Below are 12,709 nucleotides of genomic sequence, written 5' to 3'. Positions count from 1 at the left end.
GATGACAGTCAAAAAGCGATACATAGAATTATTTTAATTAGTATTATAGTTAAGCGTTAGGTAGATGAAAGGAAAAGTAACAATATGTGTTAGTGACACATTTTTCTTAAGCATTGTATTTTCTTTCCTGTTGTGTTAATGTATTAGATTGCAAACAGTGAAGCCAACTCTAGGAGTTTACTTAGTATCCATTGTACTGCTTAGTTTCTGATTTTCCAGCACCTGAAGGCCTTGATGTAGCTACAGTCTCTACTTTTAGAGTCTAACCCTAACATGAGAGCAGCATCTGTAAGGATTTAGTTATTTGAACCCAGGTATTGGAAAATAATCTGTATGCTTATCTTTAGAATGGGATTATATTTGCTCTATCTCTGTTTTGTACATACACAAATGAGCTTTAGATGTTAGCATGATAAAATACCACTTGTGTGTCCTGTGATATATGACTCCAAACATAATATAGAAATAGAGTGTGCAGGTGACATCCTGTAACTGATGTCCTATACACAGTCTTGCCCTGTTCCTTTTCATTCTGCAGGTACCACTGTCATACCTGTAAGATGGTCGATGGGGTAGGTGTGTGCACAGTGTGCGCCAAGGTCTGTCACAAAGACCATGAGATCTCCTATGCCAAATATGGCTCTTTCTTCTGTGACTGCGGTGCCAAAGAGGATGGCAGCTGCCAGGTGAGACCGAATACCTCAGGTCATCATGGGAAGAGAACAACAGCGGTAACTTTGGCTTGCAAGTCATTCCCCCATTGACTTCCATCCAGTCATTTCATTTGGTCAGGGTTATAGCTAGCCCACACAAGTGGCCAGAAAATGAGAGAAATCATGTTACAAATGTCTGTTGTCAACATTTTGTGTACTGAAAAGGCCAGCTTTCCTAGCTAATCTTAAATGATGGGTTTTTGAATGTGCATGTGATGATGAACAAACCATCAACTACATTTTACCTTCAGTTTATTGTTAGTCTGATGTATGATAGGCCTTTTGCATTCTTTCTTTGTGTTTGTTTTCTTCTGTGTCAGTCTTGTGATTATATTTTGTTAGATGCATTATGATTTGAACTATCCTGCAAGGGCATAATAACGTGAAAGTATATGCTATTGGTATTCAGGAAATTCCATTAATGAATCCCCTTGATAATTGTTCCAGTGATATCAAAGGTCTTTTTTTAATCTGTGATTTTTGTTTGCCTGTGGAGGCGGTTCAGATAAAGTGCATCTCCATCCATCACAATCTCTCTGACCAACCTTTTAACTATACACTCCACTTTGTGGAGAAGCTAGGAAAGTGAAAACAAAAACAAGTTATTCTAATTGTAAAGAAGTTAATCAGAGATGATGCTCCCATGTGAAAATTGTGTATTTGATATTAAAGTTTATATTGATGTGTGTATGGACACTGTTGCTGTTCTCACTGCTTTATTTTATGTTATATCATCTGCAGGCCTTGGTCAAACGCAGCCCCAGCAGTGGCATGGGCTCCACTCTCAAAGAGTCTTCTGCGTTCCAGAGTGAACTGCGTATGCCTGAGAGTGCTATCCGCCACCAGAATGCCTCACCCTCTGACAAGGGCAAGGTCACAATCTGTGATGGCAAATCTGGAGACGAGGACAGACCTAAGAAGAGCAGTGTGTGCAAGAGCATTGAGGGCTGCCAAGAAGAGTTGCTAGCACAAGTGGTGAGAGAAAATATGTTTAAGATTTCTTTTACATGCTCATCACTGTACATTGTGTGACTCACACTTTTGGATCTCTTTTTCCATACAGATGGGATCATCCACTGCAGCAGTAATACTGGAGATGCTCATGTTTCTCATGGAAGCCATCCAGACCAACTTCCAGCAGGCATCAGCAGTGGGAAGCAGCAGCCGGGCTCAGCAAGCCCTCAATGAACTGCACAATCAGGACAAAAATGTAGAGATGACAGACCAGTTAATGGTATGATGATCTATAGAGTTTGGAGGGGTTAGGAAAATCATTTCATTCCATGATCCTTTATTTACAACCATTCAGAAACTAGAAATTCTGTATCCTCTGTGCATTAGTGTTCTTATCGGTGGCTCTTTTCCTCAGGTGCCCACACTTGGCTCTCAGGAAGGAGCTTTTGAGAATGTTAGGATGAACTATAGTGGTGACCAGGGACAAACTATACGCCAGCTCATCAGTGCACATGTCCTGCGCCGTGTTGCCATGTGTGTCTTGTCCTCACCCCATGGCCGCCGCCAGCACCTTGCAGTCAGCCATGAAAAGGGAAAGGTAAGCCACACAAACTAGTTCAATTGTTTTTGGTTCCCTTAAAGGAGTTTGAGAGGAGAATTCTTTGCTTTCACAGCAAAACTAGCAAACAAAGCTGCACTTCTGTTAATTATATACAGTTGCAACTAATATTTATTTCTACCCCATTTAGTGTGCATATCTGTTTGGTTTTCTTTACTTATATATAAGTACTATATAAGTTAAATTTGTGACTTTTGTTATAATTTTATATATAAATCATTGAAGCAGTTTTTTTGAAGGTTCATCACCAGTTTACAGTGTCTTCCCTTTTACAACACAGCATAACCTATTTTCTCTCTCACTGGACAGATAACAGTTCTCCAGCTATCCACTCTCCTGAAGCAAGCTGACTCGAGCAAGAGGAAGCTAACACTGACTCGCCTGGCTTCAGCCCCAGTCCCTTTCACTGTCCTCAGTCTCACAGGAAACCCTTGTAATGAAGACTACCTGGCTGTGTGCGGCCTCAAGGTCAGAAAATCAGTTTTTATTGTAATAGTTTAATTGTCTTGCAAATTACACAAGAATATTTAACACAATTTTTTTTTGTATGCGAATGGCTGCTATAGAGATTTGGTATTTGACTGACTTATGTTTGTTGCTCTTTCATTTTTTCCCAGGACTGCCATGTACTAACTTTCAGCAGCACAGGGTCTGTGTCAGACCATCTGGTGTTGCACCCACAACTGGCTACAGGCAACTTTATCATCAAAGCTATCTGGTTACCTGGCTCGCAGACTGAACTTGCCATCATCACTGCTGACTTTGTCAAGGTACTGTATGTATTAAGAGAAGAGGTGTAATTTATCTACTTTTGAGTTAAGATTATTGACCTATTATTGGTGTTTTGATTGATTTGGGAAGACCAGTGCTAAACATAATGACTATGATTATGCAGTTTTTGCATATTGAGAAAAACACTTACATAACTACTTGTCTATTTGTCTCCCTTGTTTAACAGATATATGACTTATCAGTGGATGCCCTGAGTCCAATGTACTACTTCCTGCTGCCAAGTTCCAAGATCCGTGATGCTACATTCCTTTTCAATGAAGAGGGGAAGAACATTATTGTCATCATGTCTTCAGCAGGTTACATGTACACCCAGATCATGGACGAATCTAGCAGTGCCCAACACGGCCCTTTCTATGTGACAAATGTTTTGGAGATAAACCACGAAGACTTGAAGGTAAGTGGGATGTAGGACATAGGCCATGAAATTATATCGTCAGAATGTTGTGCAGAATAATATCAGCAGCAAAAGACATGATTGCTTGCTACACTATTGCCACCCTACGCTGTATTTCTGCTGTAATTTTTTGTTTGGTTGATTTCATGTTTACACACTTTCAACAAAACACAACGCATATCAGTGTTTCCTGAAATTGCTGAATGGCAGAAAGCAATATTGAGGTAAATATTCCTGTGTGTGACTCCAGGATAGCAATGGGCAGGTAGCCGGCGGTGGTGTGTCGGTCTATTACTCCCATGTGCTTCAGATGCTTTTCTTCAGCTACAGCCAGGGAAAGTCCTTTGCTGCCACAGTGAGCCGTAGCACCACCGACGTGCAGAGGCTCTTCCCCATCAACATCAAAGGGTAACACTTCAACACCGTATACAGTCTCTTCACTTCCTTGCCACTGCACTGGATCTAGGGGAAATTAATGGGTAACTGGAAGAAACTGGAACTATGTCTCTATCTCTCTCTTGTCCTCCTTCCTGCCTTCTTTAGCTCTAATGGCGGTAGCAGTAAGATGTCACCTGCTCTGTGCCAGTGGTCTGAGGTCATGAACCACCCAGGCCTGGTGTGCTGTGTGCAGCAGACGACAGGCATACCACTGGTCATCATGGTCAAACCTGACACCTTCCTCATCCAAGAGATTAAAACTCTGCCAGCCAAAGCTAAGGTGATGGACATTTATTGTACTGAAGTGTAACTCTCACTCGCAGGTTAAAACTTATTAAATAGTGCCTCAGTGTTTAGAAACTGCAATGTACAGAAAAGAAAAAGGAATCCCTATGTGAAAAGGAAAGAGGACGTCTCTCCAAGTACAGAGGTCCAATTCAGGCGAGTCTGTAGTGTATACATAGGAAGCATTTGTTTGTTGGGGTGAAGCCTTTTTATATTACTATCAAATACATACATTTTGGGAAACTGGTAACACTTTACTTGGACGTTGATCAAACACAGTAACAGAACATGATACAGGTGAAATTACAGAAGTTATTGTGGAACCTAGTGTCCTGGTGTCATCTACTGGGCTGATTTTAGTGCCATTTCCAAAATTTAACATTCAGTTATTTCCCCAGATTCAAGATATGGTAGCCATCCGACACACTGCCAGTAATGAGCAACAGCGCACTACCATGATTCTTCTCTGTGAAGATGGGAGCCTGCGGATCTACATGGCCAATGTGGATAACACCTCCTACTGGCTCCAGCCCTCACTGCAGCCCAGCTGTGGTATCAGTATCATGAAGCCGGTCCGCAAGCGCAAAGCGGCTGCTACCAGTGAGTTTGAAGCTTATAAAGCACAACTATTATTAATCACCAGGGCCATAAGCAACTGGATCCCAACATGGAGAAATAACATACACAATGTTTAGCAGAACAATGTGATCGTCACATCCAAACAATGGCTGAATATTTGCCTAAATGCCTGGTTAACCACTGCTGACAGTTGAATAGTAACCCTAAACCACAACACAGCTCAATAATATTTTCTATTATTTTCTATTTTCTGTCAGTTGTTATGGCTTCAGCTCTCTTGTTTTTGAAAGTCCATATCAATCCAAGATGCAATCCATTTTTCATTAGAATTTCTACGACTACATCCAGTGGTTTTGTTTGTGTTTGCATAAAATGCTTACTTCCGTACCACATTCAGTGTCCTTGCAATATGTTAAAATTTTAATGTAATGATTTTGCTGTCAGCCACCCGAACCTCCAGTCAGGTGACATTTCCAGTGGACTTCTTTGAACACAACCAGCAGCTGACAGAGGTGGAGTTTGGGGGCAATGACTTGCTGCAGGTCTACAATGGACAGCAGATCAAACACAGGCTCAATTCCACTGGGATGTATGTGGCCAACACAAAGGTAAGGTTATTTTAACAAACTTTTTCTTACGTAGTGAATTACTACTGTCAGTCATCCGTGTGCTTATTTTATGTTACTTTACACTATAAGCACAAAGGATATGCTGTAAATGAGTAATATATAAAACAGCTTAAACTATGTAAACTAAATATATAATGGGACAAATGTGAACCTCCATTTCACAGTGGAGCTTTCTGGCTAAAATAATAATAAAAATATTTAAACTGTAGTTGTTGTAGTTGTAGTGATGCGCTATTAGATAAATTATGTAAACACTTAAACAGGTTGTCACGATTCTGGTTGTTTCCTTCTAGCCTGGGGGATTTACGGTGGAAGCAGTCAACAACAACAGTTCGATGGTTATGACAGGCATGCGGGTGCAGGTGGGCACTCAGGCCATTGAGAGGGCTCCTTCCTACGTGGAGGTGTTTGGCCGAACCATGCAGATAAACCTGACAAGAGCCCGTTGGTTTGACTTCCCCTTCACCAGAGAGGAGGCCCTGCAGGCTGACAAGAAGCTGTCTATCTTTAGTAAGAGCGAGAGTGTGCTATGATCACACTATCTGGTTGTTTGTTGTTTAGAGGATATTTTTTGCCATCTCTATAAATGATATCAGTTTGTGTGGATTGTTACCTATTACTTCAGAAATCATTTTATTGATTTTTGTAGCTTCTCTTTCGTAAGCTTTCAGAATGAAATCAGTTTGACAACTCACTTAAAGTGAAATGTCATGCAATACCTCAGCATTATTAGAAACTAGAAGAATGTTATTGTTTGTTGGTCCAAAAAGACCATATGCTGACTGCGTCATTGACATTGTGCAGCATAATTAAGTTATTAATGGATGGATAAACAAATGATTTATTTTGCACTGTGCTGATCCCTTTAACTTAGTCACCTTGAATTTGCTGCAGACTGTTCAGAAACCATCTTCTGATGCAGATTCATCTTCCTGTTCATTTTAAAGTTGGAGCATCTGTTGACCCGGCTGGAGTCACCATGCTTGATTCAATCAAGATCTACGGTAAAACCAAGGAGCAGTTTGGCTGGCCTGAGGATCCACCAGAAGACTTCTCCTCTGCCTCGGTCAACAATGTCTGCAGTCCCAACCTCAACCAGGGCAATGGTGCCTCTGATGGAGACATAGCCACCCCCACTACCACTAGTGGCACTGTGCTGGAGAGGTATGGGCTTTCTATTTTAGGACTTATAAGGTCAACACAAATTTTTTGGGGTTGGAATCTGCAGTTCTTAATCCCCTGTAGAGAAGTTAACCACACTCATCATCTGATGAAATAGTGTGACAATTTCTTTGACTTCATAATGGCCCAGTCTGCCACTTTTAAAATACCTTATATCTATACTGCAGATTTTGCCATTCTGTTTATACGTCTGTCCTTTTAGTACCTGTGGGTATATTAGACCATTGTGGATCAGTCAGTACTGTTTTATGATCATATCAACCACACCTAGTATATCTTAACACTTCATGGGTCCAGCTATGAAACAAAAGTTGTTTTGGTCGAAACTGAAATTTTAACAATGGGGGATGGGTTCTCTTTAGAGTGTTTAGTGCATGGCTATCGTGATGTCATCTTTTCTTGCATGCTTATCTTTTGTTCAACTGATCCATTTAATTTCACTTGTTTCTTTATGTGATCCTCACACTTTTTTTGTTCTTTTTCTTTTGCTCCCAAAAAATACAATAAAAAGTTGTGAAACTGAGTCCTTATCAACCTTGGACCGGTTAGTAACTGCCCTTTCTCTGCTTGTTTGTATGGTTTTGTGCATGTGTGCCAGTTTGTGTGTCCATGCCTGAGACTGTGAACATGCCATGCACCATCTCCACGCTTGTACAGCAACAAAAACATTATTTTCCTTACTGCAATTATTCTTGTATTCAGTGTTGTTTTGGCATTTAGAATAGCACAGATTGCAACAAGTTGAGATTTCCTTTTTGTTTTTTTGATTGTTTGGTTGGTTTAAGGCAAAGCAGCAGCAGTGTTGATCTGGTTTCTTAATTTCAGGTTGGTGGTCAGTTCCCTTGAGGCTTTGGAAAGCTGCTTTGCAGTAGGTTCCTCCAATGAAAAGGTAAAGGGATAAAGATTTTATTATTTGATGCTTTTGAAAATAACATGTTTGAATGAAAAATCCTGTATTAAACTTGGTTGTCTTGTCTTGCATTGTTGACTGCATGTCTTTAACTCTTTTGTAGGAGAAGAATAAGGCTGCAGCGCTGGAGTTGGCCACTCTACTCCTCTCCATGCCGACCCCTGCAGGTGTGCAGCAGCAGACCAAGGGACTTCTTGCTAGCCTGCACACCAGTCGTACCGCCTACCACAATCACAAGGTAAATCACAGGTCTTAGACTAGACCAAAACCATTGCATTTGGCATGTACATAGTGTTGTAATGTGTCCTGCAAAATCATTTGCATTCTTAACAACACTTGTGGCATACAGTACTTGAGTGAGGAAGGGACAATTAGTGAGCCAAGGGAAAACCACATCACACAATTTTCTAGTTTACATTTATGATCCCTCAATTCTTTCTTGAACCTGTATGATGGAATTAAGCCGGTCAATGCTTGTTCATCATTTATCAACAGTTAATCCTTTAAAGGTTTAGATTACACAGCAGTTTGTTCAGAAACCACATCCTCAGAAGTGTATAATGATGCACTCAAGTACTTCAAGGTGTGTAATGTGCTCATCCTCTACATCACACTACTTATGACGAATGATGCTAATACTTGTGGTCCTTTTTTCATCAGGACCAGTCCTTGTTGAGTAACGCAGTGCAGTGCCTAAATAGCTGCACTCGTGAGGGGAGGGAGCTTGACCCTGATGTCTTCCAGAGGCTTGTGATCACTGCCCGCTCCATTGCAATCATGAGACCCAACAACTTGGTGCATTTCACAGAAACAAAGTCACTACACCAAGATCCTGGTAAGAGGCTGGTCAGCTGCTTATGAGTGTTGTCCAAGACTAGGGAATGTCAATTTATGTGTAAATGATTTATATGATTACACTTTCTCTAACCATTATTTCATAATTTACAGACTATGTTAAAAGAAATTCTTCTGAACAACTATTGGTTAAAATGACTTTATATTGGGCTTGGAGACTAATCTAAAAGTGTCAGACGAGTAATTTGTGTTCCTCTTGTCTTAATTCAGAAATGACAGAAGATGGGCAAAAACATCTAGATGGCGAAAGCTGTAACTTCATCACACAGCTGATGAATAACTTCTGGAAGCTTCATGCCCTCAAACCAAAGAACGCATTTCTTGCACCTGCTTGCCTGCCGGGTAAGTGCAAACATGCAGACCCAAAGTTTTTAGAGTTTAACATTTATTGAATATCAGAAATGTGTACAGTTACATGATCACGACTGAACATGTTTTCTTCTCATCTCCCTAAGGCCTAACTCATGTGGAAGCAACAGTAAATGCCTTGGTGGACATCATCCATGCATACTGCACATGTGAACTGGATTACATCAATGTAGCCTCCAAAATCTACATGCAGATGTTACTATGCCCTGTAAGTACCAAGCTTAGTACCAATTCATTTAGAATTTGTGATTCTTTGAGAATGAGTGTTGAATAAAATCACTATGACTGAAAAAGAATGCTGTGATTTTTCCAAACTTAGGGAAAAAACATTCTACCATTGCTGTTGAGCATTGCCATTGTAACATTCTATTAATAAGACAGGGCTACAGTATTTATAGTTAGGATATGATCTGTTACATGGATTCCTGTAGTTACAGGCAGTATAGAGAAACTGTCATCAAGTAACCATTTTGTATTTCAACCAATTTCAGGACACAGCTGTGAGTTTTGCTTGTAAGCAGGCTCTAATCAGAGTGCTTAGACCAAGAAACAAACGGCGACATGTGACCCTTCCGTCTCCCCCACGCTCTAACACACCAATGGGTAGGTTTGCACAGGCTTCACACGAAGCATAAGTGCTTGTACTGCATGTTACTACATGTACTTAAATCTTTTATAACAAGAGGCAATTTTGTGGGGTTAAGTATTACAACTTTTGAGTTCTTATGGTTTGGTGTTACAAGGCATTAGGACAATTACAGTTTGAAAAAGTTGTCAACATACACATTCCTGCTCTGTGTAAGAAAACAATGTCTGAACAAAGAAGTAAAACCTCTGTTGAGGCTCCTATGATCATAAATAGATTCTGTTCTGTAAAACTTTCTTTTACCAGGAGACAAGGATGATGATGATGATGATGATGCAGATGATAAAATGCAGTCATCAGTGCTGACTGGAGGAGAAGAGGGTAGACAGGAGAGTCAGGAGCAGAGTGAAGTGGACCATGGTGACTTTGAGATGGTGGTGAGCAAAGTGGGGCAATTCTGTGGGTTGTATATGACATTACCCCTGCATTGTTTACACTGAGAGGAAACTGGCATGTGTTGACCAAGTCTTCACACTGAATTAATAAATAATTTGAAATATAAAATAATATACCAAGGAATTTTCCTACATTTAGTTAGTAATGAAGGAGCAGATAATGGACATGGTTTCATTTATTTAACTTGATTTAACTGTGCACATTAGCACAACTATAATTACAGTAATTATTAAGTCCTGACCTACTGTATGTCAATGTTTTGTTAAGATACATGTTGCAGAAATAACAACCACACTTTAATCTTTCTGTCTCTTCAGTCTGAATCCATGGTCCTGGAGACGGCAGAGAATGTCAACAATGGAAATCCATCTCCCCTCGAGGCTCTGCTGGCTGGAGCCGAAGGCTTCCCGCCCATGCTGGACATCCCTCCTGATGCAGATGATGAAACTATGGTAGAGCTGGCCATCGCTCTCAGCCTTCAGCAGGATCAACAAGGTAAGTAGCCAGAGATTGCAAAATTCTGTGGTCACCCAGCCAGTCTGGGAGTCCCACTTCACATTTCATCATCAGATGCGCTCACCATCCGTGATCAAACAGATTTCAGCTACTAAGAACAGAGTTGCTTGAATCTAAAAATTAACCTAAGGACAGCGAGGAAGTGCTGAGCAAGTGATAGTAATTCTAGGAACACTAATTTTACTTACAAAGTAATATTTTTATAGTTTTGTGTTTCTTATAGCTGTAACCAGTGTAGGAATTTCACGGCAGCCACCATGGCCATGGCAGTTGTTGCCCCTCCCTCTGGCCGTGATGCCCTGAAAAAAAATTCTATGCCCTACGGCCACACTGGCCTGCAACTGTCAAAATCTCAAGGTTGCTTTAAAAGTGTCGTTGCAGCAGTCCTTGCAGCTTGGACTGGTTGTGCGCATATACTAGACTGATAATTTGAAACTAACTAGTTAGCTTTCTGCTCCAGTCGCCAGCACCCCCCCACCCCCCCTCCTGCTGAAAGTGATACTTCTCTGAAATGAAATATATTTACATAGGCTATTTATAGATTCTGGTAAATTTATACATGATAGCATGATGCATCTTAATTGATTTTTATTTATATTAAAAGTGAATAATTTATGATTTTCATGTCATTTATTTTCTTATTTTTTACAATCAGAAAGGAAAGTTTTTTTATTTAGGCATCAAATCACTCAATGGCCTTTGTGCCCTAAAAACTTTTGTGTCACTTAAGGCCAAATGGCCTTGCTTCTGAAATGACGAAATTCCCGGCCTGGCTGTAACACTTCCCATACAACTGATATTTAAATTATTCCTGCAATTGAACTACCTACCTTGATTTTTCATGTTATGTGAATTTTCTGCTGTGCAAGTTTAATGTTCCTCCCTAGATATTGACCGTTTTGCTATTTGGTTATCTTGTACCTCAAATACTTGTCCAAGTCTTCATCAGGTGAAACATCACTTTGGAGATCAATATGTTGGTTTAGTGTTTGTACTTTTTGACATGTTTAGGCAGTAGCAGCAGTGCCCTTGGCCTTCAGAGCCTTGGCCTGTCTGGCCAAGCCCCAAGCTCCTCTTCACTGGATGCTGGTACCCTTTCGGACACCACTGCATCAGGTAATAAGACCACCTCCATGATAGTATGTGATCATATTATATCATTTTAAACCTGTAAGATCACAGTGTTGTAAATCCTTAACATGAGACACCTACATTTATTTTTGTCTTACATAGAAATTTATACTGAAATTGCCAAAATCTAACAGTATGTGCATGACCACTGATCACATTCCACCGTAAATCCCGTAAATCTTAGTTCATAATTTTGAATTGTCATCTTTCCTCTGTTCAGTCAGAGTTTCTCAAGCAGCTGTAAGATAGCAACTCACTCTGTCGAGTTAAGCTTGATCATTTGGTATGACAATGTCCACAATAGATTGAGCAGAAGAAAGAACAACCAATAATGACAGGTTAAAGTGTTTTCAATGTACTGCATGTTTTTCTGTATTGTTAGTGCACAAGTGTGAACTGAGATCATGTATCCTGGCCAGATGACCGCGGTGTATTTACTGTTACAGCTATTGCTATGATTTCAGCCCCAGCGTCAGATGATGAGGGCAGTACAGCTGCTACAGATGGCTCCACGCTGCGGACCTCCCCAGCTGAGCATGGAGGCAGTGTTGGCTCAGAGAGTGGAGGTTCTGCAATCGACTCTGTAGCAGGGGAGCACAGTGGTGGGTGATTTCAGGAAAAACAACAGTGACCCCGAATACAACCAAATGCGAGATACTGACATTTTAAAAGCCAGACTTATATTCAAAATGTCATATATGCATGTCTGAGTTTTTATAAAGTATCTATGAAATACATAGATATCAGTCTGTATATGTTTGAAGATGGGTTTTCAGTTTAAGGAGTTTTGAACCTTGCACTCTCTTTTTTTAAGCTATTGATCATGAAACTAATCTCTAACAACTTTCTTAATGCAGTGGTTTTAGTTTACAGATCATGAATCATGGTACCTTGCCCACCCTTCCCTTTCCCCCTCCCTCAGTTGGAGTGTATGATATTCCATAATCTGTCATATCTCTAATTCACCATGAGAAATTCAGTGGTAGTTTTTATGACAAAGTGTGCATCACTTTTTCATTTTGAAATAGAACCATGATATTTATTATATGTTACCATGTTTCCAGTTTGCTTAGTTGTATTTGTCAATGCATGAGTGCAGTGTCGGGACGCAGCAGTGCATATGGGGACACAGCAGTGGAGGGCCACCCTGCAGGTCCAGGCAGTGTGAGTTCAAGCACTGGAGCCATCAGTACCACCACAGCACAGCAGGAAGGTGAAGGCTCAGAGGGAGAAGGAGAGACTGAGGGAGACATCCATACAAGCAACAGGTCAGACATTATGAACGTGGATAAGGAGTTTAG

The 12,709-nt window shown here is 40.5% G+C and overlaps 1 protein-coding gene across 1 annotated transcript in view; it reads left to right on the top strand.

Moving 5' to 3' along the window:
• Positions 1-12,709, top strand: part of ubr4 (ubiquitin protein ligase E3 component n-recognin 4) — a 55,762-nt gene that overhangs the window by 23,988 nt on the left and 19,065 nt on the right. Inside the window, exons 36-59 of the mRNA XM_022741867.1 lie at positions 539-686; positions 1,455-1,688; positions 1,777-1,947; positions 2,083-2,265; positions 2,596-2,754; positions 2,904-3,056; positions 3,245-3,472; positions 3,723-3,880; positions 4,016-4,190; positions 4,594-4,795; positions 5,219-5,382; positions 5,697-5,913; positions 6,351-6,567; positions 7,411-7,474; positions 7,599-7,733; positions 8,156-8,330; positions 8,561-8,692; positions 8,806-8,927; positions 9,211-9,322; positions 9,612-9,742; positions 10,079-10,256; positions 11,289-11,393; positions 11,873-12,010; positions 12,508-12,676. Of these exons, the coding sequence (XP_022597588.1) occupies positions 539-686; positions 1,455-1,688; positions 1,777-1,947; positions 2,083-2,265; positions 2,596-2,754; positions 2,904-3,056; positions 3,245-3,472; positions 3,723-3,880; positions 4,016-4,190; positions 4,594-4,795; positions 5,219-5,382; positions 5,697-5,913; positions 6,351-6,567; positions 7,411-7,474; positions 7,599-7,733; positions 8,156-8,330; positions 8,561-8,692; positions 8,806-8,927; positions 9,211-9,322; positions 9,612-9,742; positions 10,079-10,256; positions 11,289-11,393; positions 11,873-12,010; positions 12,508-12,676 (3,870 nt within the window). The remainder of the gene's footprint in view (positions 1-538; positions 687-1,454; positions 1,689-1,776; positions 1,948-2,082; positions 2,266-2,595; positions 2,755-2,903; positions 3,057-3,244; positions 3,473-3,722; positions 3,881-4,015; positions 4,191-4,593; positions 4,796-5,218; positions 5,383-5,696; positions 5,914-6,350; positions 6,568-7,410; positions 7,475-7,598; positions 7,734-8,155; positions 8,331-8,560; positions 8,693-8,805; positions 8,928-9,210; positions 9,323-9,611; positions 9,743-10,078; positions 10,257-11,288; positions 11,394-11,872; positions 12,011-12,507; positions 12,677-12,709) is intronic.

Source organism: Seriola dumerili, unplaced genomic scaffold (genome assembly GCF_002260705.1).
Source record: "Seriola dumerili isolate Sdu_G_001 unplaced genomic scaffold, Sdu_1.0 BDQW01000056.1, whole genome shotgun sequence".
Taxonomy (NCBI): domain Eukaryota; kingdom Metazoa; phylum Chordata; class Actinopteri; order Carangiformes; family Carangidae; genus Seriola; species Seriola dumerili.
This window is presented reverse-complemented; position numbering and strand designations above follow the sequence as displayed.